This window comes from Chlorella variabilis, assembly GCF_000147415.1.
Source record: "Chlorella variabilis unplaced genomic scaffold CHLNCscaffold_43, whole genome shotgun sequence".
Classification (NCBI taxonomy): Eukaryota; Viridiplantae; Chlorophyta; class Trebouxiophyceae; order Chlorellales; family Chlorellaceae; genus Chlorella; species Chlorella variabilis.
Genome location: NW_005435046.1, coordinates 30,191 through 55,234, shown reverse-complemented (window position 1 = coordinate 55,234; position 25,044 = coordinate 30,191). Strand labels below are relative to the sequence as shown.

The 25,044-nt window shown below is 67.5% G+C and overlaps 6 protein-coding genes across 6 annotated transcripts in view; 2 read left to right on the top strand and 4 right to left on the bottom strand.

The window, feature by feature from the left end:
- Positions 1-46: 46 nt before the first annotated feature.
- Positions 47-3,308, bottom strand: CHLNCDRAFT_142584 (hypothetical protein; the record flags this gene model as incomplete). The annotated part of the gene is made up of 12 exons (XM_005842757.1): positions 47-496; positions 672-878; positions 988-1,074; positions 1,203-1,355; positions 1,480-1,659; positions 1,836-1,916; positions 2,055-2,159; positions 2,306-2,394; positions 2,617-2,685; positions 2,789-2,855; positions 2,977-3,039; positions 3,258-3,308. The coding sequence occupies 12 exons, from the start codon at positions 3,306-3,308 to the stop codon at positions 47-49; spliced, it is 1,602 nt and encodes a 533-aa protein (XP_005842819.1).
- A 2,409-nt stretch (positions 3,309-5,717) lies between these two features.
- CHLNCDRAFT_142582 (hypothetical protein) lies at positions 5,718-9,300 on the top strand (the record flags this gene model as incomplete). The annotated part of the gene is made up of 13 exons (XM_005842770.1): positions 5,718-5,726; positions 5,920-5,998; positions 6,130-6,212; positions 6,401-6,524; positions 6,615-6,906; positions 7,143-7,266; positions 7,448-7,538; positions 7,668-7,792; positions 7,973-8,101; positions 8,255-8,476; positions 8,631-8,841; positions 8,976-9,069; positions 9,192-9,300. 13 exons carry the CDS (start codon positions 5,718-5,720, stop codon positions 9,298-9,300), a joined length of 1,692 nt encoding a protein of 563 aa, XP_005842832.1.
- A 571-nt stretch (positions 9,301-9,871) lies between these two features.
- Positions 9,872-11,675, top strand: CHLNCDRAFT_10090 (hypothetical protein; the record flags this gene model as incomplete). The annotated part of the gene is made up of 8 exons (XM_005842769.1): positions 9,872-10,015; positions 10,106-10,148; positions 10,290-10,417; positions 10,557-10,679; positions 10,803-10,923; positions 11,074-11,207; positions 11,365-11,504; positions 11,624-11,675. Coding segments are annotated over 8 exons (885 nt in total), but the record flags the coding sequence as incomplete, so codon positions are not given.
- Positions 11,676-12,554: 879 nt separating this feature from the next.
- On the bottom strand, positions 12,555-15,025 carry CHLNCDRAFT_7483 (hypothetical protein; the record flags this gene model as incomplete). The annotated part of the gene is made up of 7 exons (XM_005842756.1): positions 12,555-12,820; positions 12,957-13,289; positions 13,429-13,650; positions 13,968-14,120; positions 14,270-14,487; positions 14,657-14,800; positions 14,883-15,025. Coding segments are annotated over 7 exons (1,479 nt in total), but the record flags the coding sequence as incomplete, so codon positions are not given.
- Positions 15,026-16,739: 1,714 nt separating this feature from the next.
- CHLNCDRAFT_28788 (hypothetical protein) lies at positions 16,740-18,696 on the bottom strand (the record flags this gene model as incomplete). Its single annotated transcript, XM_005842755.1, has 8 exons — positions 16,740-16,887; positions 17,021-17,150; positions 17,260-17,433; positions 17,556-17,613; positions 17,714-17,880; positions 18,020-18,154; positions 18,362-18,480; positions 18,593-18,696. Coding segments are annotated over 8 exons (1,035 nt in total), but the record flags the coding sequence as incomplete, so codon positions are not given.
- A 941-nt stretch (positions 18,697-19,637) lies between these two features.
- CHLNCDRAFT_142577 (hypothetical protein) overlaps positions 19,638-25,044 on the bottom strand; it is a gene marked incomplete at both ends in the record, with an annotated part of 7,311 nt that continues 1,904 nt past the window's right edge. Inside the window, 14 exons of the mRNA XM_005842754.1 lie at positions 19,638-20,362; positions 20,573-20,832; positions 21,112-21,248; positions 21,430-21,645; positions 21,838-22,001; positions 22,162-22,252; positions 22,501-22,588; positions 22,803-22,972; positions 23,171-23,310; positions 23,541-23,670; positions 23,840-23,917; positions 24,148-24,258; positions 24,495-24,626; positions 24,792-24,872. Of these exons, the coding sequence (XP_005842816.1) occupies positions 19,638-20,362; positions 20,573-20,832; positions 21,112-21,248; positions 21,430-21,645; positions 21,838-22,001; positions 22,162-22,252; positions 22,501-22,588; positions 22,803-22,972; positions 23,171-23,310; positions 23,541-23,670; positions 23,840-23,917; positions 24,148-24,258; positions 24,495-24,626; positions 24,792-24,872 (2,523 nt within the window). The remainder of the gene's footprint in view (positions 20,363-20,572; positions 20,833-21,111; positions 21,249-21,429; positions 21,646-21,837; positions 22,002-22,161; positions 22,253-22,500; positions 22,589-22,802; positions 22,973-23,170; positions 23,311-23,540; positions 23,671-23,839; positions 23,918-24,147; positions 24,259-24,494; positions 24,627-24,791; positions 24,873-25,044) is intronic.

Sequence of the window (25,044 nt, the reverse complement as noted above, 5' to 3'; positions counted from 1 at the left end):
TGCAGACAGGTGTCGCAGTGTTGCAGCGCATGCCTGCAGGAGCGGCTCAGTGCATGTGGCGCGCGCTGCGGCGGCGCGCCCCCGCAGAGGCCTCGGCTGCCACAGCAGCCCCCGCCCCCGCGCCCCTGCGCTGGCGCCCGTGCTGGCTGATGGGCTCGTCCACAACGCTGGCCTTGCGCCTCTTGGGGCCGCCCGCCTGGCTGGCCTGCTGGGTGTCAGGGAAGACGAGCTGTGTGGGTCGCACCCCGCCCTCGCTCTCCTCCGGCCCCGCCTTGCGCTTGTCGGCCACGCTGACGGTGCGCTGGCTGCCGGGCGCCTCGTGCAGGCCGCCCTGCTGCGAGTGCATGCCCACGGTCAAGCGCCCCATCGCCTCTGCTGCCTCCAGCAGCTCCACAGCGGCGGCGGAAATGGGCTCTGTGGGCGCCGCCTCTGCAGCCGCCGCCGCCTCGGGCGGGGCCTTGACGATCTTGTAGTTGTCGGGCTCGCCTGTGGGCACCTGCAGCAGCACAGCATGAAGGCCGAAACAATTGTAAAAGCTGGGCTGGGGTGTGGTGGTCTTTAGTAACCTGCTGGTGAGACAGGGGGCAGGCCGCCCACGCATCCCGCCACTTCCTCCTCTCCCGCAGCGGCACCACAGCCGCACAGAAGCAGCGGCGGTGGCTGCGCCTCACCAGCACGCCCTGGCGCTGCAGGGTGGCGAAGATGGCGTCGATGTCAAAGGAGGGGCGGTGGCTGAAGCGGGCCAGGGCGTCCAGGATGTGGCACTCGGGCAGAGGGCGGGCCAGCACCCAGGCCCGGATCTCATCCACCTGCTCCGACATGTGCTCGCCGGCGGCGGCGGCGCTGGCGGGCATGGGGCCAGAGGCCGGCGTGAGCGCCTGCAGCAGGTGGGGGCCAGGCGGGGTGAGGGTGCGAGCAGGGCATGGGTGTGGCGGGCAAGGCTGTAGTGGCAGGGCAGGGCAGAGGGCAGGCCCAGCCACTGCACACCTTTGTGACCTCCTGCACGTCCTTCATGGGGGTCTCGTGCTTGGCGGGCGCCCCGGCGCAGCTGAACCCACCGCCCATCGACCCCTCCTGCAGGCAGGCAGGCAGGCAGGCAGCGGTAAGCAGGTGGCATAGCCAGGTCCTGCTCAGCGGATGCTCCCAATGGCATCCGCACACCCCTGCCTCTCAACTCAGGCGCCACCCCGCCCCCTGCCCACCTGCGCGGCGCCGTCGCCGCCGCGCGTGGTGTTGGAGGGCGCGGCGGTGGTGTGCTGCTGGAAGAGGCTGGAGTTGTCGTCTGCGACGGGGATGTCGTCGCGCTCCCACGACACATCCACCGTGTCCAGCAGAGACTTGACAGACATCGTGGTCTGCAGGAGAGCACAGAGGCAGGCGCAGGGTGGCAGGGTGAGGCGGCTGGTGGGTCCTGCCTGCCCATGATGCCTGCACCCACAGCCTCAGCGAAGTGCTGTGCCTGCCGGGAACAGCTCCTACATGGTCTGTGCTTGCCTTGATGTGCTTGGTGTCCACCGCGCCGATCTCCATGACAAAGGGCATGCGGGAGAAGCAGCCCACGCCGCCGTCGGGCGCAGGGCCAAACATGGGGGGCTCGTATTCGTCGGGCGTGTCGTCGGTGTAGGTCAGCTTCATGAACAGGTAGCGCTCGGCGGGGACCTGCACAGGCAGGGGCCAGGCAGGGGTGAGTGTGGGAGGGGCAGAGGTGTGGGAGGGGTGCGGCATGGCGGAGGACACCACCAGAGGGGTCACATGTCTGTCTGTTAGAGGCAGCCAGGTTCACTGCCTGCCTCCCTGCCTGCCCCTGAGCCCTCCTCGCCCACCCGTCCACCCACCTGCTCCAGCGTGTTGGTCACTTCCACCAGCATGCGCATGAGGCGCACCACCTGGTACTTGATCTGCATCAGGGTGGGGCCCTGCAGGTACGGGCCGCCAGGTGCGGGGTGCGGCAGCGCTGGCATGCGCAGGTGAGGTTCGGCAGCCAGCAGGGCAATGGCGGAGCAGGCCGCCATCGGGGAGCTGAGCAGGCACTGGGCCAAGCACCCACTGCCCACCTGCAGCTTGCTGTCCTTGGTGCTGAACTTGTGCTTGGAGCGGGTGCCGCCGTTGGTGGCCATGCTCACCTCGCCGTCCTTGCCGTAGCTGAAGCTGAACACGTACTGCACTTGGGGGTGAGGGCAGGAGCTGAGGGGACATGCATGGGGGAAGATCAAGGGGCGCATCAAGCAGCACCCACCATGCGCCAGCACCCACAGCAGCAGAACTCCTCCCTTGCACCCAGCCAGTACCCAGCACCCAGCCGCACCTCCTCCAGCAGATCCTTGCCCTCCTTGTCCCTGCTGAAGCCAAAGAACACCTTGCGCAGGTAGCGGCGCGCCAGCGCGTCGGCCACGCCTGCGAGCAGGCGCCGGCGGCGTGGACAGGGAGTGAGCAAGCAGGCCATGGGAGGCTGCATGCGGCGTGTTCCTGGGCGGTGGGTGCTTGCCGAGCAGGTGGTGGGCGGACGCGCAGAGCAGCATGGACCGGCAGCTGGAGGTGGGAGGGGAGGGATCGAGCGGATGTGGCGCTGGGGCCTGGGCGGTGAAGTGGGTGCTGGCAGCAGCCCCGCCAACTCACCTCCCTCCACCCACTGCACCAGACGCGCCGCCTCCTCAGTCTTTCCCGTCAGCATGCGCACCTCGATGTCTGCAGCGGGCAGCAAGAGGGGGCAGGGTTCAGAGAAGGCTGGACTGGTGGTCACATGAGAAAGGCAGGCGGGCGTGAGCGGCCAGACGGCAGCAGCGCTCACTGTCCAGGTTCTTCATGTCGATGGGCCGGTAGTGGTCCTCAGGGAAGATGCCGCGCAGGAAGCTGACCTGCAGGCGGGGAGGTAGGGGGAGGGCGCGGTGGGCAGCACAAGCGGCTCCTGCTCAGTTGCTGCGGTCGACGCTGGCCGGAAGCACCCGCAAGCTGCCAGCACCCGCAGCGAATGCTTACGTGGTAGACAGAAGTCTTCAGCAGCATCCTGACCAGCTCCACGCTCTCCAGGGCAGTGATCTCCTGCAGAGGGCAGGCAGGGCACATAGAGAGGAGGGCGGTCAACGGCGGTAAGCTGTTGCGGTGCGCGCCAGCGGACGGTGGTCAGCGGCGGCGGCCAGCCACCTCTGACGCAGCCCTTGGCAGCACCGCCACGCCTTCCCTCGGCCTGCTGCCCCCTGCCCGCTCCCTCCCTGCTGGCCGGCTGGCCGAGCCGGCGCCCTCACTTTCGCACCACTGACCTGCTGCTTCAGGGCCTGAGCCTGGGCGGCCTTCTTGCCTGCACGCTGCATGGTTGGCGATTCACAGTGAGGCAGGAATGGGAAGAAATGGTGTGGGGAGCAGGTGGACGGCTGCCTCATGAGCCGAGTGCTTTCTTCAGTTGCATGGAAGCACCTCCCTGCAGGAGCCTGCCTCTGCCTCTTGCTCGCCTTGTCTTCCGCTGTTCTAGAATCGAGCAGCATGGCGTCACTGCTGCGCTCCCCGCACTGGCGGCGCTGCCTGCAGGGCGCTGCCGCTCACCAGCGCCGGCAGCTCGGCGGCAGCGCCCTGGCCTCTGGGGTGGGCTTCCAACCTTGTACAGTGGGACGGGCTGCAGCTGGCTGCCCGAACAAGGCTGCCCACATTCGGGTTGCTGCTGTTGGTGGCCAAGCACGGCGGCGCCATGCCGCCGCCCATAACGAGATTACGAAACGGCATACACTTACCCGGCTGCGCTGACCCCTTCAGGCCTCCACTGACAAGCCCTTTGAGGACATCCAGGACCCCGCCAAGACCCACCCTGCCTACAGCGGCGGCGCGGGCCAGCCGGGCGGGCGGCAGGTGCCGGGGCCAGGCGACGAGGGCGTGGAGCGGGAGGTGGTATGGGGCAAGAACATCCCCGCTTCGGCAGAGCAGGCCAAGGAGGAGGTCAAGTATGTGAGTGGGCGCAGAGCTGCCGCTCGCTGTCGACAGCCAGTTCTGGCTGCCACGCGCAGCTGGTGTGCTATGCTGCACGGCGCGGGATGCACCTCACACTGCTATGGAGCAGGTACCAGGGATGGGTGGGGCGCATGGGGCACAGCCGTGGCCTGGTGCTCCCAGTGCAACACCATGCAGTGTAATGGAAACCAGCACCAGCAGCAACCCCACGTGCCCGTTGCGCCCTTCGCCCTGCCACCCCTGCCGCCGCCGCAGGCGGGCCAAGGGCTGGCAGATTCAGTTGAGATGGGGGTGAATGTGCTGCTGAGCAAGGCCAAGGATGCCGCGGCGCAAGTGAAGCGTGCGGTGGGCATGGAGTCGGAGCGGGGGCCCGAGATGAGCCACGGCGGCATGGGGGCGGCGGGCAAGATGGAGCACGCGCCGCCAGGCACCAAGTCGGGTTTCAACAGGTGGGAGGGGTTGCAGGGGAAGGAAGGGCCGCTTGCCTGCCTGGGACCAGCGAGTGACTGGGAGCCGCCTGCGACTGGTGCTTGCCAAACCTGCTCCTCGCTGCCTGTCTCCTCACCTGCCTCCCCACCTTCCCCCATGCCTCCCCACTGCAGCGGCCCGCTCAGCGAGGACCTGGCTCGGGCCAAGTATGAGGAGATCGCCGGCACAGAGAAGCCCGCCTTCCCTGAGGGAGAGCAGTCGGTGAACGAGATGGTGAGCAGGCTGCACGCGGCGACCAGCCTGAGGCCTGTCGGTCGTTGACTCCAGCGCTGCTGATGGGGAGGCCCGAGCCGCGCAAATGACAAGGGGCTGAAGGAGACTATGTGCATGGACTTTGCCCGCCTGCCTTCCTGTCTCTCTGCCTGCCTGCCTGCCTGCCTGCCTGCAGTTCCCCGACATGAAGGTGGCTGCCGGGGAGCAGAGCAACACGCCCAACCGACAGCGCGAAGAAAATGAGAACATCAGGCGGGTGGCTGCTGCCATCAGCTGGCCGGCTGCCGGGATTAGCCCGAGGGGATTGCCTGCTTCCCTGGCAGTGTAGCAGGAATAGCATGAAGGCCGGGGGGCTGAGCACCTGGCAGCCCCCGACATGGCTGCAGGCGCGAGCTGCACAAGCCATCGTAGAGCGCCGCCGGTGCCCACCGCTGCAGGCGGGAGCTTCACGCAGCTGGCGCCAGCACCGACGGCGGCAGTGCTCCCGAGCCTGGGATGGCGGCCAGCGGCATGAGCGACACGCCCATGGACACCCTCAACGAGAACCTGCACAACCGGGGGCCTTGAGGGCGCCCCCCAGCCAGCCCCAGGGCAAGGGATGGAGTTGCGAAGCAGGCGGGACGGCATGGAAATGCGGCTGGAAGGCAGCAGGCGATTGTGTTTGGTTGATGCATTGCGTTGATTTCATTCCTAGGCATTTCACAGAGCAGTAGATGGAATGCAGGCGGCTCAAATTGTGCTGGCAGCACACACAGCTGCCAGCATGGGGTGACAGCGGTTTTGTGGCAGGCACCCGCCCCTGTGCCCGCTGCCGTCTGCAGTGCCTGTGAGCCGCTCCAAGCGTTCCATTGTTGTAGGGCATGTTCAAGCGCCCGCGAAAGCGTACTAGACGAAACTGCAGACCCCGCATTATGCCAGCGCCACCCCAAGGGGGAGCTGGCACTGGGGAGGGGTTGTTGAAAACCTCCGCTGCTGCCGCCCGGCTTGATCGCCTTGCGCCCACTTGCCGGCATGGCGGCCCCGTGGCCAGTGCTGCTGCTGCTTGCGGCACATGCCGCCCTCGCGCCAATTGCGGCAGCATGGCGGGGGTTGGAGGCGCCGCGCCAGCCTGCCCAGGTGCGTTCCAAGCAACGTGCAGGAGCCATTTGACCAGCGGAGGTGGCGGCACAAAGGGCAAGGGGCGGCAGGCGGGGCGGCGTGCGACCGGCGCCTTGCGGCATCGCCGCCAGGCGCCCATGCATGCTGACCACCAGTGCCTTTCATGCCCCGCACCACCTGCAGCGGGGCCGGCACAGGCGCTTACTGCAAAACGTGACGGCGGCGGGGTCTGGCAACACCTACATTCCGGCCGGCGGCAGGGGTGCGTGCCATCTGTGCCGCCCGTGCCGTCCTTGTCGCCTCATTTATGCTGGCAGCCCTGTTTGCGGCAGTCTCCGTCAGGGCGTGTTCACGACACGGCCTGCCTCTCCGCCTGCCCCACAACTGCTGCAGGCACGTGGGAGGCTGGCGGTACCGTGCCCGTCATCTTCCTGTACGCCAACCTCATGAAGAATGGCGACGTTGTGGGGTGGTCGGTGAGCGGCGGCCTGCTTCTCCGCTGCTGCTGCTGCTGTTGCACGACCACCACGGCCTGGTCCACCACCTTTGCTCCCGCCTCTCCTGCCCAGCTGCCCCGGAAGCCTGCTGTGTCGACCTGTCCTGCTCAGCGTCGCCTCCTCTTTCCACCAACGCCCCGCCCTGCCCCGCCCCGCATCGCCCGCAGAACACGGCCAAGGTGGACGGCAAGCTGAGATACCCCACGGCTACATACCGCGTCAGCCAGAAGGGCGGCGAGGAAATCCTGGTCGGGTGTGGGATTGCAGACTGCAAGAACACCTTTTGCTCCGGTACGCGTGGCCCCTTCCTGCAGGCATGCCGCTTCCAGGCCGTCTGCTGCCCGCCTCTCAGTCCCCGCTGCCAACCCCTCCCCACTGCAGCCCAGACCACCACCGCCGACAACGAGGTTTTCATCTTTGGCGGGCACGGCGATAAGGATGAGGACGAAGACTACGGGATGCAGGCCTTCCGCTCCTACAACCACGGCAACGGCACGCTGTGGAGCGGCGCCGAGATGGGCTCGGGGCGCTGGTATCCCAGCGTCCTGACGCTGGCAGACGGCAGCGTGCTGGTGGTGGGGGGCGTCAAGGAGAGCAGCCAGGCGGGGTATGTGGCCGAGGATAGAGAGGACACAGACAACCCCACATACACCGTGTATGACCCCAAGAGCAGGTGGGCGGGCCTCGTGCTGTGTGCGGTGTGGTGGTAGTGGTGTGGTGCTGTCATGGTGGTGGTGTGTGTAAGGAGGGTGTTTGTGTGTGATAGTGTGGGGTGGTGGTGTATGGAAGGAAGGCTGCCTGAGCCGTGCGGTGTGTGTGTGTGTGTTGGAGGGCATGTGGGTTTGGGGGGCCTGGCCGATGCTGTGCCCGAGACCGTCTGCTGCCCTCATCCTGCCCGCCTGCCTGCAGGTCGTTTGGCGGCGACCAGTGGGAGATGGAGCCGCAGCTGACGGCGGCCTGGCCGGTGCACACCTACCCCCACCTGGTGCTCCTGCCAGACGGCAAGGTGGCCGTGTCCTCCGGCACCTTGCTGGTGCGTGGGCAGGGGCGCATGGTGCTGAGGTTGGCAGTGGCACCAGTGGCAGTGGCAGTGCTGCGAGCCGCCAACCAGGCAGACAGAGGCTGAGGCAGGAGTGCTTCTGGGCTCCGTGCCGTCATTGCTGCTCCCCCACCCCTCACCTCCCACCTCCTTCCTGCGCCTGTGTCTGCCGCAGATGCTGTACCAGCGCACCGGCCCCTTCACTTTCGATAAGGTTCTGGACCTCCCGCCCCGCCCAGGAGCCCCCTGGTCCTACCCACAGACAGGTGCCCGGGCCTGCCTGCCCGCTCTCCCTGCACTATGCCCGCTGTGCTGCCTGCCTGCTTGCAGGGGGCAGCCCCTCCCTCCAGCAGGCATCCACTGTTGCCTCTGCGTCGTCTTCTCCTGCCTTGCAGGGCTGGGCCTGCCGCTGCCGATAGCCTCGCCCTACAAGAAGGTGGTGCTGCTTGCGGCGGGCGGCTCGGCTGAGGACCGTGCCGACCCCTACACCCCCGCCAGCGACACCGCAGACCTGATTGATGTGAGCCTGCACCTCCCTGGCGCACGCCCTGGCTTCAATGTTTCAGCTTGGATTCACTGACACCTGCAGCCTGCCCTGCCCCTGCCCGCATCTCACAGCCAAGGACTGACGGGTGAGCGGCATGGCCCTGTGTGGTGCATTGTAAGGCATCCCCCGCCTGCCTGACCCTCTGCCCTGCAGCTGACTGGTGGCGCCAATGCCACCTGGAGGGCGGTGGGGCCCATGCCCTACTCACGAGTGATGGGGGATGCAGTCATCCTGTGCGACGGCACCATCGGCCTGTTTGGCGGCGCCGCCACGGGCAAGGCGGTGAGCCCGGGCTTGGCGCTGCCGATTCCCCAGCGTGTGTGTTGCTGTGGCTGGCGGGGCGGCTGGCGGCGCCGCACCACGCCCCAAAACTCCCAGGCACACACTTTCGCGCGCCAGCCACCTGCTTGTTCACCCTGCCGCCTGACTGGGCAGGGGTGGAGCAACGACGACGAGGGCGAGCCCGTGTTTTACGAGTTCAAGGACGGCAGCACGTACGACTGCGAGGAGCGGTGCACCCTGGCGCACGAGCCGTACCGCTACGAGCCCACCATTTTCGACCCCGTCATCTCACGCTGGTCGGCGGCGGGCAGCCAGGACGAGCCGGCGCGGCCCCGCCTCTACCACTCTGTCCATCTGCTGCTGCCCGACTGCAGGGTGACTCAGGGCGGCGCCAGCACTTCGCCCTCCACTGCGCAGCAGCTGCCAGCTGCGAGTGGCCCCTCACGTTGCCCACCGCCCCATGCCCTGGGCAGCAGCCTCACCTGCCTGCCAGCCCTGGCCTCCTGCCCGCTCCTGCCCGTGCTCGCAGGTCCTGGCCGCCGCCTCAGAGGTGACCAACGACACCACCGCCGAGATCTTCTCGCCCCCGTACCTCAACCTGGGGCCCCGCCCCGTCATCACCTCGTTCCCCGACTCCATGCTGCCCGGCGACGACCTCAACATCACCTACACCTCCGCCGACCCCGTCACCAAAGCCATCCTGATCCGCACCGGGGTGGCCACCCACTCCATGGCCTTTGGTGCGCCTGCACAGCCGCAGCAGGCGCACAGCACGCGCCTGGTAGCAGGCGCTGGCCGGGGGGGAGCAGCCTGCCATGGGCTGCCGGCGTGGTTTGGGCTGACGGGCTGCCGGGTTCCCGCCACCCTTGCGCAGATGCACGTGCGCTCTGGCTCAACATCCTCTCCAACGTGAACGGCACGCTGTCGCTCGACACCCCCGCCAACAGCAACCTGCTTCCGCCTGGCATGTGAGAAAAGTGGGGTGGACGGATGGATAGATGGAGGTTGCACAGGCTCGCAGGCAGGGCATGGGTGCTCCCGCCTCCCTCCTGCTTGTCACGGTTCCCGGAGCTGCTCACCCTGCCTGCAGGTACATGCTGGTGCTGCTCAGCAGCAAGGGGGCGCCCAGCGAGGGCAAGATCCTCAGCATCTACTCTGTCGCCGCCACGCCGGATCTGTCTACGTACACCGCCGACTGACCAGCCCCACCTCCGACCTACGGAGACCGAGCGAACGAATCCCCCCACCCACCCCACCCGTCCTTATCCACCGGATAACCAGTCTGCAGCATGCACGCCCAGACGCTGACATTGCCGTTTGCTTGCACGACGGGTGGACCATTTTTCAAGGGCGGCTGCGCCACATAGGCTCACCCCCTTTAGTTACCATCCTGTACACTCTTTTCCCCATGTTGGCTGATTTTTTCTAACCTCTTTGTAATACAGCATCGAATGAGGGACAGGATGGCAGGGCGGTCCACTGCGCCAGCTGGCGCCACCGCCATTGGCTCACTAGAAAGCACCCCCCCAGCTCGCGCACGTTGTGGCTCTCCCTGCACTATCTTGTGGGCTTCTAATCGCAAGCTGTCTGCGCACAGCTGTAATCCAGGGGCGGCTGGCAACCAAAGGAATGCCCGCGAACCACCCCTCATCCGCAGCACACGGAGCCAGTGGCGGGCCATATCACGGCGCACCGGATCAGGGCCCCGGCGGGCCGCCTGTGATCGACGCGCAGCAGCTGCTGCGGCCCGGCACCACCGACGTGCCTGCGGCGGTGGCAGCGGAGATAGCACGGGCCGCCTCTTCATGGGGCTTCTTCCAGCTGGTCAACCACGGCAGCGATGTGGCGGTGCTGCAGCGCATGACCAGGGCAATGCACAGCTTCTTCGACCTGCCGCTTGAGACCAAACTGCAGGTGCGCGGGCGCGCGGTGTTCCAGCGGGCGGCAGCCCCGCTGGTACGCGGCTGGCACACCTAACGTCTGCCCCAGTGTTTGTCTGTGCAGGCCAAGAGGACTGAAGGCAATGCAATGGGCTATGCGCATGATGGTAGGGGGCGCCCTGCACCAAGCCGGAGCAGCCGCTGACCTGCCAGCCTGGTGCCCGTGCCCCTCCCACTGCCAGTTCAGCCTGCAGGCCGCCCATCAGCTGCTGCCCTGCCGGCCTGCCTTCCTGGCTGCCTGCCTGCAGAGCTGACCAAGCAGTCGCTGGACCTGAAGGAGGTGTTTGATTGTGGCAGGGTGCCGCACCCCGAGCTGCCCGATGACCACCCAGACAACCGAACCATCGAGGGTCACAACCAGTGGCCGCCGGGGCAGGTGCAGTCGGCGGAAGGGTCGGCACGCCACAAGCGGAGGCCGTCTTGTTGTCGTCGTGCGGCCGGCCCAGGCCAGGAACGCATCCCTGCTCTTACTGCTGATGAGCTTGGCCCCGGGCCTGCCTGTCCCTGCCCTGCAGCCCGAGTTTCGGGCTGCTGTGATGGCATACTTTGCTGAGGTGGAGCGCTGTTCTTTCCGCCTGCTGGAGGCGTTCTGTGAGGGGCTAGGCATGGAGCAAACCGCGCTGCACCACCTGTTCCAGGTGAGGACCGAGGAAGCGGGTGGGTGGCTCAGAGCCTGAGGCGCTGGAGGGGGAGCCTGCTGCCAAGCATGGGTGGCAAGGGAGCAAGATGCTTGCTCTTTGCCTTTTCCTCGCTCCGCGCAGGGCCAGCACACCGGCTTCCTGCGGCTCAACTACTACCCAGAGCAGCACCCGCTGGCGCAGCAGGCCCAGCAGCAGCAGCGGGCAGGAGATGAGGAGCTGCTCGGCGTGCACCACCACACAGGTGACATGCCGTCCGTATGAGCGCCGCAGGCTGCGTGAGCACATGATTTTATTGTTGGCAGGCGTTCTGCTGGGCTGGGCTAAGCTGTGGGGCCGATGCAGTTGCTGTCTGCCTCCATCAGCGCCTGCCCCACGCGTGCCCCTGCCTGAGCAGACGCGGGCTTCCTGACCGTCCTGGTGCAAGACGATGTGCCGGGGCTGCAAGTACAGGCAGCAGACGGCAGGTGGCAGCTGGTGCAGCCCATTCCTGGCGCGCTGACGATAAACGTGGGAGATCAGTGCCAGGTGAGTGGCGGAGCAGGGTGCACGGATGGCGGGCAGGCAGGCAGGGCAGGCGCTTTGCACGCTGCGCATGCTATGCTGCGCTGTGTCAGTTGTGCCTGGCATGGCCAACGCCTCACCCTGCACGACTGACGCCCCGCTTTCCCGGGCGCCGCCTCAGGTGCTGTCCAATGATCGCTTCAAGGCGCCTCTGCACCGAGTGCTGGCATCGCGGGGGCGCCGCCGCTACTCCGCCCCCTTCTTCTTCAACCCGCGCCCCGATGCAGACATCGCGCCCCTGCCCCAGGCATGTGTGGCCCAGTGGGGGCCAACAGGCTTGCTCCAGAGAGGGAGCAGGAAGCCGCCAAGCAGGCAGCCTCCTGCTCATCTGCCTGCCTGCCTGCTTGCCCCGCCCCTGCTGCGCAGTTTGTGGATGCCAGCCACCCGCCCATGTACCGCCCCATCAACTGGGGAGACTTCCGCGCCAAGCGCTACGCAGGTGCGGCGCCGTGCCTACCATGCACAGCCTGCTGGCACCTCTCCACACCGGCACTCGTGGTTGCGCGGGGTGTGGGAGCCCGCTGCTCTCCCCATGTTCACTTGCTGGGCCGTTGCCCTCCCTGTGTTTGTGTGGTTGCAGGCGACTATGCCGACGTGGGAGAAGAGGTGCAGATCAGCCAGTACCGCCTGGACAAGCAGCAGCAGTAGATTGGGGCGGGTCAGTGCCAGCAAGCCACATTCCGCCGCATGGAACCCTAGAGTGGAAGACATGGTTCAGCGCATTCATTGGAGTTCAAGTGGGTAGATCAGAGCAGCATTTTTGAGCGAGCGAGCACGAAACAAGATAAGTTGACAAGTGTGTGTATACGAGTAGCGAGTCATGAAAGGTATAGGATGGCGCGCAGGGTCCATTAACAGCAGAAGGAACAGGAGGCGCGCGACAGTGCTCTGCTCAGTCTTCGCCTGCATCATAGGCTGATGAATTGGCGTGCCCCGCCAGCAGCCGGTGCTGCTGCTGGTGCCGCCGCATGTGCGCCTCCGCCTGTGCCTCCCCATACACCGCGGGCCCGGCCTCCAGCTCAACAGACCCCATGGGCCCGGCGTAGCCCTCTCGATCCAGCGACCCCAGGCGGTGCGGCGAGGACAGGTCGCCATTGGCAGCGCCGTTGGCCCGCTGCGCGTGCCGCTCCTGAAGCTCCCTGCAGGGGGCGGGGCAGGGAGGCACGCCACGTGTGCAAAGCATGGCGCTTAGGCACAGCCAGGCAGTGTACTGCTGCTACACCTGCCTGCCGGCACGCTCCCTGCCCAACCCAGCGGGTGCATGACAGTAGAGGCTTGCCTGTTGTGCTCCATCTCCCGCTGCTCCGCGCCGTGCACCCCGTACAGGGCGTACACCGCCAGCCCCGCCACCATCCAGGCGCCGAAGCGCACGTAGGCGGGCCAGCCCAGGCTGCAGACGAGGTAGATGGTGAAGAGGATGCCCAGGGCGGGGGTGAAGGGGAACAGCGGGACCTGGAAGCGCTGGGGCACGTGCTGCACGGGCAGCAGCTTCAGGGATGCCATGATGGCGAGGAACAGACCCAGGAAGGCCGCCACAGCGGCCCAGGGGGCGGAGAAGGTGAAGGAGAGGCTGAAGCCTGCAGGGGAAGGCGGGGGGTGCCGCGGAGGAGGAGGGCGTGGGCCCGGGGAAGATGGGCCGTGCACGACGCAACCTGCGCATACATGTATGTGGCCCAGCTGACTGGTGCAGACCCCGGCACTGGGAGAGCTCACCCAGGGCCGTGACCACCAGGCCCGCCAGCGCGGCCAGCACGGGGACGGGGCTGGAGCCGCTGTCGCGCTGGTGGAAGCGCATGTACAGCACTCCCGCGCACACGGTGAAGAAGACGTAGAGCGTGCCGATGGAGACGAGCTCCGCCAGCACCCCGATGTCCAGCACGAATGCGAGGGCCGCCGCCATGGCGCCCGTCAGCAGGGTCGCCTGGATGGGGGTGCCCGTGCGCTCGCTGATGGCGGCCAGGCGGGCGGGCAGCAGGCGCTCGCGCCCCAGCACCACCAGCAGGCGCGACTGGCCCAGCAGGCCAGTCATAACGGACGTCACGATTCCTGCGGGGTTGGGTGGGAAGACAGGCAGCAAGGGAGTGGAGACGCACATGGGCAGGAGGAAAGGGTAGGCAGGGAGGCCAGCAGGCACACCCGCCATGCCGAGCATGCGCTGCGCTTGCGCCCCACCGGCACGACGCACCCAGCACCGCGCCCAGCGACACCACCCGCGCCGCCCACGTCATGCTGTGCGCCAGGAATGCGGCGGAGAAGGGGGCGTTCACGTCGATCTGCTGGTACGGCACCATCATCACGATGCACAGCGCCATCAGCACGTACAGCAGGGTGGCGATGCCCAGGGAGCCCACGATGCCCATCGGGATGTCGGCGGCGGGGTCCTTGGCCTCCTCGGCCGCGTTGGCCACTGCGCAAGGCGGGGCGAGGTGGGGTGGATGATGGGGTTGGAGTCGGGCAAACATCCAAAGGCAGTCACTAACACAAGGCCCGCACACGCGGATGCTGCTAGCAAGCAGGCCAGGCCAGGCACACGCCAAGTCCCTGCAGCTTCGCAAGTGCCAGGGGTTTGCAGAAAGGCCCTCACCGTAGTCAAACCCTGCAGCGCAGGGAGGGGCACGTCAAGCCGACGTGGCAACACAGGTGTTGTAACACAGCCCAGCTGGCGGGTGGGTGATCCCACAGCGCAAGCAGGGCATCCTGGGCCCAATCACTGCCCTGGCTCACCAATGAAGGCAAAGAACACCACGGCAGCGCCAGACAGCACGCCCGTTGCTCCGTAGGGCGCAAAGCCGTGGTCGTACAGGTTGCTTGGCTGGGCCTTGGGGAAGCCGGCGCACAGCACAAACATGATACTGGCCAGGTTCAGCGCCGACACGACTGCAGGCGCACAACAGGCAGGCAGCAGGAGGGCCATGCATGCCTGTGAGCCCTACAGGTTTCAGAGGCAGGAAGACTGGCGCCGGGGCTGTGCAAAGGTGCAAGCAACGGCGCCAGCCACCTCCACAGCCTGCGCCCTGCACCCGCACCTATGTTGAACAGACTGCTCTCGCGGGTGCCCTTGATCAAGATGGCGGTCAGCAGCGCAATGAGCAGCACCGCCGCAGGGTCCAGCTGCACCGGGCCCACCGACACGCGCAGGGCCGAGGGGGCCAGGCCAAACAGGGTGGCGAGGTAGGAGGCGAAGCCGCGTGCCACCGCCGCCGCCGACAGCGTGATCTCCAGGCACATGTTCCAGGCGACCGTCCTGGAGGCACCCAGGCAAACCCAGGGTGGTTCCGCAAGCAATGCAGCGTCAGGAGGCGGGCGTGGAGCATGAGGAGGGCCGGTACCGGGCGCATGGCACCACATGCGCAAAGCCAGTCAGCCAACACTGCAGCTTGCCAATTCCTCCCTGCCTTCATGCCGGCTCTCACCAGGCCGCCAGCTCCCCAAAGGTGATGCAGATGTAGTTGAAGGCGCCGCCTGCTATGGGCAGCGACACCGCCATCTCAGCGTAGCACAGCGCGGACAGCAGGGCCGCCACGCCCGCCACAAGGTACGACACAATCACCGCGGGGCTGCAAGGCGTGGATAAGGCGAGGGTGAGATCCGCCTTGTCTGAATAAGAAAATTGAAAGCGAACCACAAGCAGGAACGCACCCGGCGAGCTCGTTGGCGGCGACGCCCGACAGCACGAACACGCCTGCGCCGATGATGGAGCCTATGCCAATGAACACCAAGTCCCAGGACCCCAGCAGTTTGGGGAGCTCATTGGTGCCGGAACGCTGGCGGTGCTCCTCCAGAGTCCTGCGGCACCAGGAGGCGGCTGTTGTGAGGCGGTCTACGCAAACAGAGGCACGGGAGCCTATTTCTCCGGGAGCCTATTTCTCTCATTTGGCAGGGGCTTGGTCGATCCACCCATGCAACTAGTCGTAGCGCGACAGCGTCGGCGCGGCGGTGCTGGCACCAGGAGGCGGCGGGCGGCAACCACCTGGCGCTGAACGCCCGCTTCAGCAGCAACTCTTTGGTTGTTTGAAGCTTGGGCAGCCTCCATCTGAGAGTCATGGCGGCCGCCCCGCCCTCTGGATCGCGTTGCGACTACCTCAAAACTGTGTGCTCCCTCATCAATCCCTTGAGCACGGCATGCGCGTGTGAAAAGTAACTGACATCGGGCCGCGCACTCCCAAAGACGCCACCCGACTTTCCTTGCGACGCCACTCAGGCGGGCGGTGGCGGGCGGTGACTGGCGGGAGCCCTGCACCACGATTCGGCCGCAAGCCCAGTGGCACATTTCATCCTGGATGAGCACGTTCGCATCTTGTGAATTCCATCACTACAGGAGGGCAGGGAGAGATGGCAGGATACAATGGCGGGCCCAAAACCAAACTCCCGCACCTTAGCTATCTCTTTTCACAACTGAATGCCATGTGCAATGTCAACAGATCCAAGAGCATCAGATAAATGTGACACTGGCGGGTAATAACAAGGAAACGTCTCTCTCTCGTGGCACTGCTGCTGTGCAGTCTGCTGTTCAATGCTTGACGCGCCACCTCATGCCGCCAGGATCCTGTTCATCAGCTCCACCTCCTGCCTCAGGCTGGGGTCCCCCACCGCCGCCATCTCTCCCTCAAAGTAGGGTAGAAATTCCTGGAAAGCGCGGCGCGCCTCAGGCCCAACCGCCAGCTTCTCGCTCTGCCGCTCCCAGCGCCCCAGCAGGGGCAGAAGCACGGGGTAGGGCGGGGGCAGCAGGCAGGCGTCTGGCAGCAGCCAGCGATCGAGGGCGCAGCCGCCGCCATCGATAATGCGCTGGCCGTACAGCTCGACAGGGACGGGGCAGTAGTCAGCGGGCAGGCTGGCGCACTCGGCAGCGGGGATGGCGATGGGGCGGCGGCTGGTATCCACTGCTGCCCACTGATCCAGCAGCCTGCAGGGTTTGGGGGGTGGACGCAGGGGCTGTGCTCAGGGGGGCGTGCTCCTCCTTTCTGCCACATTGCACACAAATGCGCACGCTTAACAGGCGCATGCAACAGCCTCACGGTGGCTGCCCTGCCAGCCCACCAGTCGTGCAGGATGTCTGTGTAGCGAGCCAGCAGCACCGCCTTGCGCACACCGCTGGAGCCGAAGAAGCTGCTGCCATCGCTGCTGACAGCGCCTGAAGCGGGCAGGGCCTGCTCCGGCACTGCCACGGTGCGCTGGGAGCTGCGGGCACAGGCAGAGCGAGCAGGCAGATAGCGTCACACTTCGTTCCCTGAGACATGTCAGCATCCATCCTTTGCACAGTGTCCAACTCCCCACCTGAACTGGCGGCCTGAGCGGTCGGTGTAGGTGACGGTGAGCTTGAGGGGGGCGTTGCCGGCGGTCGGTGGGTGCATGCGCAGCAGTACCACGCCACCCTTGATGCCCTCCTCCGTCTTGGGGGAGGGGAACAGCGTGTTGACCTGCTTGAGGGGTGTGGGAAGGCGGGTGTGGCCTGTCAGTGATAGGAAGGAGGTCAGGCATGGTACCCCTTTGCTGCAGTCAGGCTGGTCCCACCTGCGTGATGGTGCCGGCGGCGTTCAGGGCGGTGTCGTTTGGGTTGGGCGAGCCGTAGACGTGCAGCACCTTCCACCCCTGCTCTCCCAGGCTGCCCGGGTCCACAGCCAGGGACAGGTCGAAGACAAGAGGACTGCAGGGAGGGCCAGAGCCACCAGCAGGCATGAATAGAGGGTTGCAGGCAGGGCTAGGTGCCCAGGAGCAGCCCAGGCAGACAAGATACATCGGCAGCCTTCCAGCCTTCAAGCTCCCCTTCTGCTGCTCACGTGACAGCAAAGTCGAATTCGTCTGTGAGGCGGCGCCTGAACTCGCCAGGGCGGTGAACGGAGTAGTAGTTGGCTCCGCGCACCTTGCTGATGCTCTCCGCGAGTTCGCTGTTGAGGTCCAGGCCCACGCCTGTGCCAGAGCAAGGGCTGGTGGCTTCCGGCAAGCAGCGCGATTTGCACGCCATCACACGAGACTCTGTCATCAGTCCGGCTTCCCCTTGCTGTGCAACGTCCCCTACCGATGATGGTGGTGAAGATGCCGTCATCGGCATCCTTGCGCAGCCGTGCAGCCAGCCCTCCCGTTGTGTAGTCCCCAGAGTTGGGCTGCTGGTCTGTGATGACCATGATGCGGTTCTCGGTGTCCGTCAGGCTGGCGCTCATCCCCTCGCTGCATTTCTTAAGCTCCGCGATGGCTGCGCCGGCCGGGATGGGAGCAGAAGGGCATGGCAAGAGGTGAGAAATGTGGCAGATTGCAAGGCCAGCTGGCCTTGCAATGGCCTGCTCGAAATCTGATGAGAAAGGCTTGCTTGCTCACCCAAGTCCAGGCCGGCGGAGAGGGAGGTGGAGGAGGTGGCGTGCATGTCCTTGTCAATCTGCAGGCGAGCCGCAGCAGACCATCCCTGTCAATGGACGCTATCAGACAGCATGACCTGCCGGGAGGCCTCATCCACCGGCATGATCCAGCAGGCTTACCTGCGCCTGCAGCGCTGGAATGTCCAGGCAGCTGACGCGGGACAGGGGCTGGGGCGTGCAGGCTCTGGTGGAGAACAGAACAATAGCGACAGAGTCGTTGGGAGCCAGCAGGTCCAGCACCCCCGATAGAACCTCCTTGGCCACATCTATCTTGGTTGTGTTGAGCTCTGGGGGGGCAGCCCGGCAGGGACAGGTAGCGGGGAATATTTTGGGCAGGCGGGAGCGCTGCTGAATGCCTGCGGGCGGGGTGCTTCCGAAGGTGCCTCCTCGCCTCCCTGCAGGCCCCTCCCAGCTGGCCCCTCCCACCTTCGGCCGTCAGGTTCTGCTGCGTGCCGGCTGCATCGTAGTAGTAGCTCATGAAGCTCTCTCCCATGGAGCCGCTCACATCCAGCAGCAGCACCAGGTTGAGGCGCGGGCGGCGGAAGTCGGAGGCCTGCAAGCCTGCAGGCAGCGACTGGCGGGCAGGCAAGCGGCACAACTGGGAGGGGCGGCCAGCAGGCTGGCGGTCGTCGACGGTAGCATCTTGAAGGTGCGGAGGCAAGTGCTGCCCCAGGGGTGATGCATATGCAGGGAGCAGCCCGAGGGTGGCTCTCCACTTGCCCGAGTCCAGCCCAACCGCCATGTAAATTTGAGAATCCACAGGCGCACTGGCGGCCTGCAGCAGGCTGCGCCTCCGTGCCGCGCTGGCGTTGCGCAGCGGGTCTGGTGCGGCTGCCAGGGAGTAGATGGGGCAGAACAGCTCGGTGCAGGGCTGGGAGGTGTTGGAGCTGCGGGGCAGGTGGGGAAGGGTGGGAGGGGAGATCAACGGCAGCGCGGACTGTTTATGTGTATGCATGGTACACACAGTATCCGGGCGCAGCCACGCAGGCAGGGACCGACGTGGTGTCAAAGTAGTAGTCCTTTGCAATTCCCTCAAAGGTGACATCTGTGGGCAGCGGAAGGTACCCCTGCTTGACGTTCTCCCTGAAGTTCTCAACGTCCTGCGGGGGGTGGGTGGGTGGCCACACCGTGCGGCGCTGACTCGACAGCTGCTCTGTCAAGCATGGGGCAAGCGCCCGACTCAACAGCTGCTCAGGCAAGCACGGGGCATGGCACCGACCGGCACGGCACGCGCGCCTGGGCTCCGCCAGTCTTGAAGCCAATGGAGCGAGGTCCGGAGGTGAAGGCGCCCTGCGCCGCCATCACCTGAGGCGGAGGGCGGTCGCTGGACACAAAGGGGTTGCTGGCGTTGGCAGTCGTGTTGGCGCTGGGCTCGGGCAGAGGGCTGGGCGCGGCGCCCATGCCATCTCCACCCCAGCGGGGCGGCAGGGCATCCTCGGTGGGTCCTGCCGCGGACTGCACGGACGGCGGCGCTGCGCTCGGCGGCGACTCGTCCGCTGCAGGGTGTAAGGGCCAGGAATGGGCCTTGGGTTTCATGCAAGGCGAGCAGCAGCAAGAGAGCGCCCTCCAGGGGCTGAGTCCCGGCGGGTTAAGGCTTCAAGGTTTGACAGTGGCCGTCCAATGCCAGGCCCAGCCTGCCTCACTTGCAGCATAGCACGTGGAGTAGTCCCAGCTGGGAATCGCGGGGCACTGCTGCTGCGGCTGCTCCTGCAGCAGCAGGCGGCCGTGGGCGCAGGCCAGCAGGGACAGCCCCACCAGGGCTGCCCACGCACGCATGTTGGACAGTGCGGCAATCGGAGAGGATCGAGGCAGAATTGCTTAGGGTTCCGTGTGTCAAACCGCGTGCAGGCACGGTGCAGGACGAAGCTGGAGGAAAGTGCCTCCTCAGCTCCCCAAAATCCTGACAAGGCCGCATTACACTTTTGCAGAATGGGCATGTCAAGCCGCGGCAGCAATGCAGAGAGGAGCGGGGAGCAGAGGGAGCGGGAACCAAGCGACAGCAGGGAGGAGGGAGCAAACAACTGGAGCAAGGCAAGAGGGGAGCTCATGCGGGCGGCGGGGGCGGCGGCGCGCCGTCGCCCGCCTCTCCCGCTGGTGCCGGCGGCTGCACCGCCAGCCTCCCAATCTCCGCCAGCTTGATGATCTTGATGTCGGCGCCCAGCCTGACGATGCCGTCGCCGCTGTCTGTGCCCACCAGCTGCCCGTACTGCCCCGCCAGCTCCCCGCCCACGACGCGTATGAAGCTCTTGCCCACAGGCAGTGGTGCCAGCTGCATGTCTCCCACCGCCACGCTGCGGGTGGGCGCGTCGGCAGGGTAGCTCCACACCTGGTCGCCCTGCGCAGCCCCTATGGCCACAGTGGCGGTGCCTCCCTCCACGCTGCGCACCGCGGCGCGCTCGCCCCCAGGCAGCACCACCTCCACCTCCGCCCAGTGCCTGTAGCTGGCGCCCGGGGCGCCGCCGCCGCCGTACTTGCCCTGCCCGCCGCCCGGCGTGGGGGCCGGCATGTCTGCCGCGCCGTAGACGCCCGGCGTGCCCGCGGCCGCATACATGCCTGGCGTGCCTGCTGCAGCATACATGCCCGGCATGCCCGGCGTGCCCGCCACCGCTGGCGTGCCCGCCGCAGCCGCGTAGCCGGCAGGGGAGGGCGCGTAGGCTGCTGGGGAGGGGGCATACTGAGCGCCATAGCCCATGCCGCCGGGCGAGGGGTTGACTGTGCCGGGTGTGTCGGCAAAGGCGGGGGTGCCGGCGTTGGGGTACGCGCCGCCGCCTGCGGCACAGGGGAAGGAGGAAAGGAGGAAAGGACGGGGAGGGCGAGGTGGAGCTGGGGGCCACGAGGCAGGGCCGGAGCAGGCAGGGGCAGGCCTGCGCCGCACATCCACAGCATCGCACAGGAGGCGGCAGCGGCGCTGGGGCGCATTGGCAGCGCTCAGCCATGCGTGCGGCTGGATGCAGCGGGAGCCGGGCGGCCGCGCCTCACCTCCCCCAACGCCCGGGTGCGCGGGCGTGGCCGCCCAGGCCGCGTCGTAGGCCGGCGTCTTGGTCAGCGCCTCGCGGCCGGGCGTCATGCCCGGGTGCGCGGGGGTGGTGTGAGAGGAGTAGTGCGCGGGGGTAGCGTGGATGCCCGGGTGCATGGGCGTGCGGCCGCCCGCAGCCATGGGCGTGGGCGCTGCCGGGTAGGCGTAGCCGGGGCGGGGCGCCGCCTCTGTGCGCCCGCCGTCCTCCAGAGCAAGGTGCGACCTGCGGGGGCGGGGCAAGGCAGGCAAGGCAGGCGGGCGGCGTGTGTGGGCTGGGCAGGGCAAGGGCAGCGAGGCGGGGCAGGGTGCGAGGGCGCAGGCTGCAGGAGGCAGGGCAGCACCCTGCCTGCTCCCTGCCTCTCCACAGGGGGGCCGGGTGTTGAGCCCAGGCACCTGCCAGCCACGCCCAGGCACCCACACACCCAGGCACACACACACACACACACACGCACACAACACACACAACACACACACACACTCTCCCTCCCCCACACACCCCCACCTGTCCACCGTCACCGTCTTCATCTGCGCCTCCAGCTCCAGCCTGACGTGCGTGGCGGTGGCGGAGATGACACGGCCGCGCATGCCGCGGAAGGGGCCCTTCTTGATCGTGATGCTGCGCCCCTCCAGCATCTTGTCCTGTGCGGCGGCGGAGCAGGCGGGCGGCAGGGGCACGGCAAGGTGGGGAGGCAGGCAGGCAGGCAGGCAGGCAGGCAGGCAGGCAGGCGCCAAGCCCAGCAGGACGTGGGCAGAGCCAGGTGGTGGCCCTGTGGTCCACAGCGCCGCCGCCCTCCGCCAAAACACACGCATGCCCGCCCACCTGCTGAGTGGACACACGACCGCTGTACATGCCGGCGCCCGCCGGCCCGCCGCCGCCGTACCCTCCCGGCCCGCCCTGCCGGCCGGGCGAGGCCAGCACGTTTTGCTGCATGCCGCGGCTGGGATGCGGCGAGGCCAGCAGGCTGCCATAGGCCGGGGAGCGGCCGGGCGTCATGCCCACGCCGCCGCCCATGGGCCGACCCTTGCCGCCGCGGACCTGCGGGAGGGGTCGGGTGGGCCAGCGGGGGCGCTCAGCAGCCCCACAGCCAGCACGCCCAAAGCCAGCACCCCCAGAGCTGAGCTCCACATGCCCTCTGCACGCCGCTGCCTCAACAGCCCAGACCTCAGCCTCCCCGCCTCCCCACCAGCCTCCCCAGCCACAGCCGCACGCAGCCAGCCGCGGGCGCACCTTGGTGTGCCGCGCCTGCAGGCAGATGAAGCCCGCATGCTCCGACACCTCGCGGGTCTGCACAAACACAAAGCCGCGCATGATGTACCGCACGGTACCGCCCCGCCCCTTCAGCGGGCCATCCACCACGTCCACCATGTCGCCCACGCCCACGTCGTTGCCGGCTGCAGGGCAGCATGGGTGGAAATGGTGGCGGCGGGGTGGTGTTTGTTGGGTGTTTGTTGTGTGATATGGGTGGAGATGCATGTGGGGGCAGGCAGGCTGGGGGGGTTAGCAAGCGGATGGCACAGCCGGATGTGGAGGAGGGTGGCGGACGCGCCCCACCTCCGTCCTTGACGCTGGCACGCTTGTTCATCATCTTGCGCTTGATGTCGGGCAGGCGGCAGACGCGGATGTCGGGCTTGTCGGGGCGGCCCTGTCAGGGAGGGAGCGGGAGGGCGGAAGGAGGGAGGGAGGGGACGGCGGTGTAAGGCAACGACTGCCTGGGAGGGGCAGAGCAGGCGGTGGGCGCACAGCCGGCAACCACGCGCTGCCTCCAGCCAGCGCTAGCAAGCCTCATTCCCCGCCCACCCCAGCGCCCACGCCCACGCCCACGCCCACCCAAGCGCCGCACCACACGCAGCCACCCCTGCCCCACCCTCCACATGCCTGGTTGGTGAGCACCCGCAGCGCATCCTGCTCCACATTCACGATCACCCCCACAGTGGTATTGTCCAGTACCACCAGGTCGTGCATCTCGTACCCGCCCAGCCTGCAGTACAAATGCACGGATGCGGGGCAACGGAGGGCCGCGGTTAATGGCGGGACGAGGGCGGAGGGGGCTGGCGGCAAGGGAAGCTAGGCGGGCAGGGGCCGCGCTGCCCTAGCAGCGGGCACGCAGCAGCCCAGGCAGGCTCCAGCAGGCGCAGCTGCAGCAGGCAGGCTTTGAGCTGCGGCAGGCCCCGCAGGCCGACTGCACCGCTCACGAGTCGAGGCTGGAGGAGGTGGCGACGGCCAGGGTGAGGTCACGAGTGAACACGCGCAGCTCCTGCTGCGTCGCGTCGGTGAAGATGTAACAAAAGGGGCCCTCCACCCCCCACACCATGCCCGTCTCGCCCTTCAGCTGGCCGTGGATGACCTTGACGTGCTCGCCGCTCTGCCGGTGGGGGGAGGGGGGGGGGAGCAAGCGCGAGGCAAGGGAGCAAGGGCCAAGGGGGTGCACTGGCGGCTGGGGGAAGCGCAGGCGTGGCCCTCATCGCCATGAAGGCGACTCAAGCCCTCCCGGCCCCCCCCACACAGCCACCTCCCACCACCCACGCCACCACCCCTCCTGCACACACACACACACACACACCTCAAAGTACTTGGTGACCTCGCGCGGCTCAAAGCGGATGGCGTCCCGGAAGTCGGGAAGCGCGGCGTCCTCCGGCGTCACCATCACGCCGCCGTCCTCGGTGACAAGCTGCACGCGGCCCTGGATGTTCTTCAGGTCGCCTGCGGGGGCAGGCGCGCATGGGCATGGGTGGGTGGGGTGGGGGCGGAGGGGGCAGGCGTGGGTGGATGGGTGGATGGATGGATGCACGGGTGGCGGCGGGGCAGCACAGGAGCACAGGGAGGGCAGGCAGGCAAGCGGGCAGGTGGCTCTCCCCCCCACCGATTGACCCACGACCACTACACACACACGCGCACACACACCACCAGCAGCAGCAGCCCCATGCGCTCACCCTCCACCACCAGCACGCGGTCGCCCTTCTCAAACTTGGGCGCCACGGAGGCGGCGCCGCCGCCCTCCCCGCCCTCCGCCTGCAGCGTCTGCACCAGGCTGGCCAGGTCGGTGCCGCCGCCCTCATCCGACTGTGGCAGCACAGCCAGGGGGGGAGGGACCGGGGAGGGATTAAGGGCGTGGGGTCAGCGGTCGGGATCCGGGGCATCACGAGACAGAGCGACAGAGGGACAGCTCGTGCTGCGCGCTGCGCCGCCTCGCAAAGCAGCCCCAGCGCTCCCGGGCGCCGCGGGCGGGCACCTGCGCGGCGGCGTTGAACTTCTGCAGCTCGTCCAGCGGCGGCAGCGCCTCCTGCAGCTCCAGGCTCTTGAGGGCCACCTGCGCTCGGGAGGGCGGCGGAGCGGGTGGGCGGGCGCGGGCGGCGGTGGCCACGGCTCAGCTGCCGGCTACCCGCAGGCAAGCGCTTGCCTCTGCCTTCCAGCTGACCTGTGGCGGGCCACCTCAGCCAGCACCAGCAACAGCACCAGTGAGCCAGCCAGCCAGCCCCAGCACCGATCAGCCAGCAGTCCCAGCCCCGCCAGCGACCAGCGGCCGCCCCGCCGCCGCACCGTCTTGATGAGGTAGCCCTCCAGGAAGCGGTTGTTGCCGTTGAGGATGAGGTAGACGTCGCCCGTGGTGCGGTCGCGGTGCTGCACCACGTCCAGCCGGTGGCTGCGCGCCTGCGGGAGCAGGCGGGGCCCGGGAGGGAAAGGCGCGGGCGCAGGCGTGAGGGGTGACCACCAGCGCTGGCATGTAGGTCTGGCAGCAGGCCAGGCCCGGCAGGGCAGAGCGAGGCAGGGAGGAGGGGCGAGGGGCAGCCGCGCGGGGCCATCTTTCCACCAGCGCTGGCCGGCCGGCCTCTCCCTCGGCACGCCCGCAACCCTGCCTCCCAGCGGGCTCCTGCCTGCCCACCCACCTCATCCGGGTTGAAGGGCTTGGCAGGCGGCTTGACCTTGGGCTGCTTCCCAAAGTTGGCTTTCGCATCCTCGGGCTTGCGGCTGGCCAGGGCCGCCAGGTCGAGGCGCGGGACCACCTTGATGGTACCGCGCTGCACGGCAGGGGAAGCAGAGGTCAGGGCACGGGCTGTGGCAGTGCCGGCCCCACATGGGCAACGTGGCCTCCAGCCTCCCACCACCACCGCCACCACCGGCATGCCACCCACCACAGCACCACCACAGCAAGCAACATGTCGCCGTCGCCTGGCGCAGCACACCTGCGTGCCCGGGTCGGTGTCCACCACCTTGGCCAGGTCGCCCTTGTACAGCCCATTCTTGATGCGCACCCAGGACCCCGCCTCTGCACACGGCGCAGGCGCGGCGCGGCGCAGGCAGCGAGGCGACAGCGCTCGTCGGGGCAAGCACAGCCTCCAGGCGGGCAGCAGCCGCAGTGGCAGCAGCCGCGGTGGCAGCAGCAGCGGTGGCAGCAGCAGCCGCAGTGGCAGCAGCCGCATTGGCAGCGCCAGCGCA